Source organism: Silurus aristotelis, assembly GCF_946808225.1.
Source record: "Silurus aristotelis genome assembly, chromosome: 1".
Classification (NCBI taxonomy): Eukaryota; Metazoa; Chordata; class Actinopteri; order Siluriformes; family Siluridae; genus Silurus; species Silurus aristotelis.
Genome location: NC_139574.1, coordinates 17,826,190 through 17,832,907, shown reverse-complemented (window position 1 = coordinate 17,832,907; position 6,718 = coordinate 17,826,190). Strand labels below are relative to the sequence as shown.

General features: G+C 37.4%; 1 protein-coding gene across 1 annotated transcript; it reads right to left on the bottom strand.

Annotated features, from left to right (window-relative positions):
* Window positions 1-3,535: 3,535 nt before the first annotated feature.
* Window positions 3,536-6,527, bottom strand: gpn2 (GPN-loop GTPase 2). The gene is made up of 5 exons (XM_083548513.1): window positions 5,684-6,527; window positions 5,421-5,577; window positions 4,201-4,361; window positions 3,885-4,015; window positions 3,536-3,631 (listed from the first exon to the last, which is right to left on the bottom strand). The coding sequence occupies exons 1-5, from the start codon at window positions 6,104-6,106 to the stop codon at window positions 3,559-3,561; spliced, it is 945 nt and encodes a 314-aa protein (XP_083404639.1). The 5' UTR covers window positions 6,107-6,527; the 3' UTR covers window positions 3,536-3,558.
* Between the last annotated feature and the right edge of the window lie 191 nt (window positions 6,528-6,718).

Here is a 6,718-nt window from a genome sequence, read left to right as displayed (position 1 = left end):
ACCAGAGCACACACAGGGAAGTTGGGCCTTGGCCAGCAGGTTGCTGGGCAGCCGTCACACACACAAACTCTCTCTCTCAAGTGTGCTAAGGAAAGAAGTGGCAGTCTGAGAAACCAGCTCAAGAAAGCATAGATGTGGGTGAATTCGCACAACCAAACCCCCCCACCCTCACTCAGAACACACAAGAGACACACAACAAACCAAAAGACAACAGGCATGGGTATATAATAAGCCCACATTACTTTTTCATTATTATAATAATAATTATTATTATTATTATTACAATTAACCTGCTACATTTCCTTTGTTTCAAGCATGAGAATATGAGTAGGTAATATAGTGACTTCACTATACAGAATGAAATATTAAGTATACCAGAGAGAAGATAGGAGTCATCATGTTTATCACAAGTCTAAAAAAAAAAAAAAACAACAACAAAAAAACAGCATGATGAATAGACTCAAATGCATAAAAAAGGAAGGTACATTTTTGTTTATTGTATTCAATTGAAATTGTTCCGGTTCCATACAATTTAGAGCCAAATGCTCAGAGATCTACCAGAATATAAAACTAGAAATATAGGGTAGGCAACTTGTCAAACTAGTACATTCATAAGCCTAGGAAGGCAGAAGCGAATTTCACATCACTAACTCCTGCCTGTCTGGCTCCTGATTTTACCATGCAGCTCGAACTAAAGTGTGGACTGGATCATGGACCGAGTCAGTAGCTCACACACACACACATACTCTCTCTCTCTCTCTCTCTCTCTCTCTCTCTCTCTCTCTCTCTCTCTCTCTCTCTCTCTCTCTCTCTCTCTCTCTCTCTCTCTCTCATTGCGTCCTGTTTTCTCAGTCTTTGCTCCACGTCTACCAAACCCCCTGCGCTTGTTTTTTGAAAGAATCATCAATAACATGTTACAAAGATGTGACTGCACATAAGATATGGACCCTGCATAGTGAAGAATGAAAAATGAAGACATATGTTGATCATCTGGAAAATCTACATACAGAATGCAAAAAAGTACATGCATGTTCCTTCTGACACATTGCTGAAGTTTTCTTTTGGTTCTTTTGGTTTATATATATATATATATATATATATATATATATATATATATATATATATATATATATATATATATATATATATATATATAAAATCACATAAAATGCAATTATATATTATATATTATTTAAAAAGAGGAGGGGGTGCTGCATAGTACTATACATTTTCCCAGCTTTATAATGATATAGGAGCGGTGCGGAGCGTGAACAGGATTTTACACAAAACTGCTAGTTTATTATATTTGTGCTGCCTTCCAATGCTCCTGCAGTTATTTGGCTGCACAAAGACTCATTATTTAGGCTATACATTACTGTTATCTATTATCTCTGCTATAATTTTAGCAAGCACATTCATTAACAAAGTTAAACATGTTCATGTCTAGAAAGTAAAAATGAAACTGAATTTTTGTAATGGTAAAAACTTTTTTTTTCCAAACATTAAAAGAAACATTTCCTCTTAGCTGAGGTAGGCCTACTACTCACAGTTTCCTAGGCCATAACTAAAGTTCAGAGTCTGTGTTATTCTTCAGTACTTTTACGAGACTCGATAACTATTGTTTTTAAACTCCTCAGGGCAGAAACAAACAAACAAACAAACAAACCAACAAAGAAGACAAGTAACTACATTTCCCTCTTTTTGAAAGGCTGTACATTTCACAGGCATGCACCTCTAATGTTATAGTTAGCTCATGTTGTTAGTCCTCCACTGTATAAATCCAGTCAAAAAAAAAAAAAGTAAGCTAAGGCTTGTACAATATTACACACACCATTTTCTTTCTGGATTACATCATGTGTTTACTCCTTACATTGTACATTTAGACAGTAGAAGATTTCTTCTAATATGTTAAAATGTTCCTAAGGCTTTTTTTGTCAAATAGACATCATATTCTCGAAAGTGAGATGAGACAAATGCTTAATTTCACACTTGAAATATATCTCGTCGCTCACAAAGGAGCGGTCGTGCTTGTAAGTAAAGTGGAATGAGGATGTGTGAAGCTGCGGCTCCGCTCCGTGTTTTAGCGACGCCCACACACATCGAGTGCGCTAGGAGGCGACGCACAACCCTGGAGTCTCACAAGTCCTTCCGCGTAAGCACACAAGTATGCGTTAAGGTGATTATTAGCGCAAAACCCCAAGGAGACTGTGAGGCGACGTAAATCGTACAGGGTGACACGGATCGACCAAAATAACATGAAAATCGTAATTTTTAAACTGAAAAGAAAACCAAAAAAGACTGGTTTTGAAAACACAAGGCACTAGGTAACATAGTTGTCATCTCTCCCTCGCGTGTACAATGCATTCCAGTGTTCCTCCGCGGGTGACAGGGCCTTTACAAGGTCCAGGCAGCACATGATGGGAAAGGTGTCCCGCATGCAGCAGTCTCTCCACTACGAGACTCTCAAATGAGCGCACAAACAAATGTTATAACGTACTGCGTACTTTATGTTGCGATTTGTCGTGTATTTTATTTTATTTAAAAAAATTATAATTATACATCATAGCACTTTTGGCTCATTTAACACCTAACCTACCCACCATGCCTCACACCTTTATTTCACCATACACTCACAGCTATAAATTAAAAAAATATATATATAAGACGCCTATAGGTCTAAAAAAAAGTACAGGCCTACACAGCCCATGAAAGCAACCTATATTTATCGGGTCTTCTTTACCACAGCACCCTCTAGTGGATGATCTTTGAAATGTCATTTTAAAATGGTTTGGAGATCAGTATTAAATCCATCCCGTTTTCACAGAGATCATGTATTGAATTCGATCATTTGGATCGAGTGTCATTATTGAGCACACGTTTGTACGCAAGGTTTTAAAACATCTTCTTCTTTCGGCTCCTCCCATAAGGGGTCGCCACAACAAGGACCTGAAAAATAGTACTGTGTACAGCATGGTGTAGGTGCATTGTGTCCTGGTTAAAAAAAAATGTATACCTTTTCGAATAAAAAATGGGAGGAAGGAAAAGGGGGGGAAAACAAACAAGGACATCATGCATTTAATATCTTATAATATTTAGCTGACTAATATTTTCCAAAACACCCAGGTTGTATTTATACATTTGAATTTCAGAAAATCTTTCTGTAGTCACTGATTAGTAAATTTGGAGAATCTATTTACACTGAGTGTTGAAGTGTGTTTAATGTTTTATTTTATAAATACTTTTTTTCCAATTTAAGAATTAAGTAAACACGAGAGACTTGGTGTCCATGTATGTTTGTCGTATTCAAGTTAATGCATATTTAATGCAAAAATATTTGATTCAATATTAAAAATTTAGTTTACATGGGAAAGATTCCTTATATCTGAATGTACGTATAAATAATTGCTTATTTCTCATTCTAAAAATGTTCAATGTAGATGCTCACAGTGTGCTATTTCATACAAGTGTTAATCGGTTTGCATACTACAATAAAGCTCATCTTAAAGTTGAAAGAAAAGATCATCAATACCAAGTTATTACAGTCAGCATTTATTACAATTACAAATCCATGATCTCTTCTTCCAAAGTCTTTTTGCTGGTTTCCACATATCTCTCTTGTACTCCAAGAGCTCTGGAATAAAAAATATTAAGGAAATCTATTTCACCCACATTAATAAATAAATATTTCAAAGACAGAATAGACTAAACCACTAAAATCCAACCAGTTACAGAAACAGGAATATGAAGCAGTGGAGAATTGATGGTTGGATTTATCCTTTAATTATATCTGTCACTTTTGATATATCGATCTGCCAAATTAATAAAGGTTATTTATTCATAAAAATGACAAAAAAGAAAAAGGACATCGGATTAAATAAGGATACAAGTTAAATTGAAAATCTGCACCAACTGCAGCTGACATCATGGCCTGGAGATTTCTTTCCTCCAAGTCACCAAAGCAGTAGCCAGTGGCCTTGTCCACTGTACGAAGGACCTGCATCATGCTCTCCTTGTCCTGTAGGAAAAGTATAAGGAAATGCAGTAGGGAAAAGTAATTAGGACATCTGATACTTGTTTGTACTTAGTGATAGAGATTGTGACAGAGATAGAGAGAGAGAGAGAGAGAGAGAGAGAGAGAGACAGAGAGAGAGAGAGAGAGAGAGAGAGAGAGAGAGAGAGAGAGACAGAGAGAGAACTAACCTGCACATTCAGAGGAACAAAGGACACAAGGCCATAATCCTGTATCACCTCAGCCAACTTCTCATTCAGACGGTGGAATTTCTTAAAGAATGGGTCTGTGGCTAAATGTTCCACCAGGTATGACAGGTCCATAACCTCCGTGTAAAAATCAAGATTGAAAGCTTTGAAAGACAATACCACATGAATGAACAGATATCAGAAAAGGGTTGTTGTTCTGTAGTTTAAATTTGACTTGGTATCACTTTGGATCCAAAATAGCCTGGTTATTGCTAAAGGTAATTTACAAATTTACAGCATGGTGACTTCTTACGATATTACATTTGGTTAAAGCTGGTGAAAGGGGGTCCAAAAAGAGCCTTTCAAAAATTCATCATGCTGTACATTTTTGACTATTCTATTATATAATCTGCAATGTTGGACATTCAAATCACAATATCACAATGAAACGTTTATCCTGTAGGACAGGATTTTTTGCAGCCAGATACTCTTTATTAGTATATATTTTATATAAAAAACAAAAACTATTCCACAGTACTACCCTGCACAAATGGTGTATTATAATCCAATTACTGAAATATTGGACTCATTGATTAAATGTGTGCAATAAGATTTAGTTTTTATTTCCAACCCATTGAGCTTTTTATCCGTTTATTTTCCAACAAGTTATATACCTACCTATTTTTGAGGGCGTATCTGAATTAAGCATGATACATTTGCATTTATGGCATTTAGCAGATGCCCTCATCTGGAGTGACGTACAAAAGTGCGTTAAATACTTTTTCACTGAATAAACCAACATTGGTTCACTAGGTTGCAAACTCAGGATCTATATGATAAACTATGTTGGATGGAATTATACACTTAAAATAATAAAAATAAAGACAAACAGGGAAAATAACTAGTTAACTCGGTACAAGTTTGAATGTTTCAGGAAGAAGTAGGTCTTCACCCATAGTTTGGACATGTACGAGTAGTTTATTCCAACACCTTGGTGTCCTGATGTATGCCTACCCCTTAGCCTGATACTAAATGTTGGTGGGGTGTTATATATATATATATATATATATATATATACACACACACACATACATACATACACACACACACACACACACACACACACACACACACACACACACACACACACACACACAATCATTGATCTCTGTGCAGCTTGGAACCACTTTGATGAGAACCACTAATTTAGAGAAGCTACTTACCCAGCTTTCCATACTGCTCAATAAGATCCATCTTCGAGAGAATGTTGACATGAGGCAGTTCCACCTGAAGCATGGTGGACAGCGAGGTGCACAGCACAGAAATGAACTTGGCTGGATCGGCACAGTAATGAGAGTCCACCAGATGCACTGCGGTCAACTAGAATCATGAACGAAAATCCAACACAACACAAAAGTACAGGATGTCATAACTCTTACACACACACCAATAAGTAGATCTGCCATACTCACATTTCATTACTCACCCTGAAATTCCACTTTGATAGCTGCCTAAATATATTTCGCACTGACCCATGATGAGTGTAGAGCTCCACCTGACCAGGGCAGTCAAAAAGGATGTAGCAGTCATGGTACTGCTTGAGTTTAGCCTCTAACCAGTCTAAATTGGCCTCTAAATACTCCATGCAATAGATGAGGCCACCGTTTGGGCCTAGTTTCATCCCCTCCATCACATCTTCAAGCGTGACTAGTTCAGCAATGTCCACTGCACACTGATATGGCAGACCCTCGTTTGCAGGATCCAGGTTAATCACCACTACTTTGCGCCCGACTTGGCTGAGGAAGTCCTGCATGCCTCTGCAGTAGGTGGTTTTACCTGAGCCAGGTGGCCCAATAACGACCTGGCCAAAGCGCAGAGAAGCCTGCTGAGCTCCACTGCACGTGCTCATGACAGCCTTAACAACACAAACAACACAAACAAACAAACACAAACCCACCCAGAGCTCTCACCCAACTAACGCGTTACATTCAAACGCTCCATGAGATACAAAAGCACAATAAAACAAGAGGTTTTGCATTTTATACAAACATAAAAAGGTATAAATAGAAATCCAACGTGTCACTGCACTACTATTTACACTCAAATCCCTGTACCCTGATCTCCTCTACTGTCAAAACTGCGCATGAATTCAACAAGCACTCAGCGATTACGCCGCATTATAAACAGATACGTCCTGCAAAACAAATAACAAGCAACATCATAGTGATAAATAAACCATTAGAAAGTACATTAAAAAGTTACGTTACACGGCACGTTACAGCATTTTAAAAAACTCCCCTACAACCTGAAGACCGGCAATGCAACGACTATCATATCCGGGTCATGGTAAACACTTTCAAAATAAAAGTCTCTATCTGAAGGATTCTTAAGGATGAGTGACGCAGATGCCATTTTAGAAGATAAACCAGCATATATGTGTATAAATACTAACAGTAAGCATGTTTTTCCTTGCTAGTTACTGCGCCGAAACACTTTCTTAATCACCACCACCGTATCTGCA

Coding starts and splice junctions, on each gene's coding strand:
- gpn2 (XM_083548513.1), bottom strand. CDS start 6,106: ATGAGCACGTGCAGTGGAGCTCAGCAGGCTTCTCTGCGCTTTGGCCAG. Junction 4,362..5,420: donor TGAGCAGTATGGAAAGCTGG/GTAAGTAGCTTC, acceptor TGTCTTTCAAAG/CTTTCAATCTTGATTTTTAC. Junction 3,632..3,884: donor GCAGATTTTCAATTTAACTT/GTATCCTTATTT, acceptor TTTTTATTCCAG/AGCTCTTGGAGTACAAGAGA.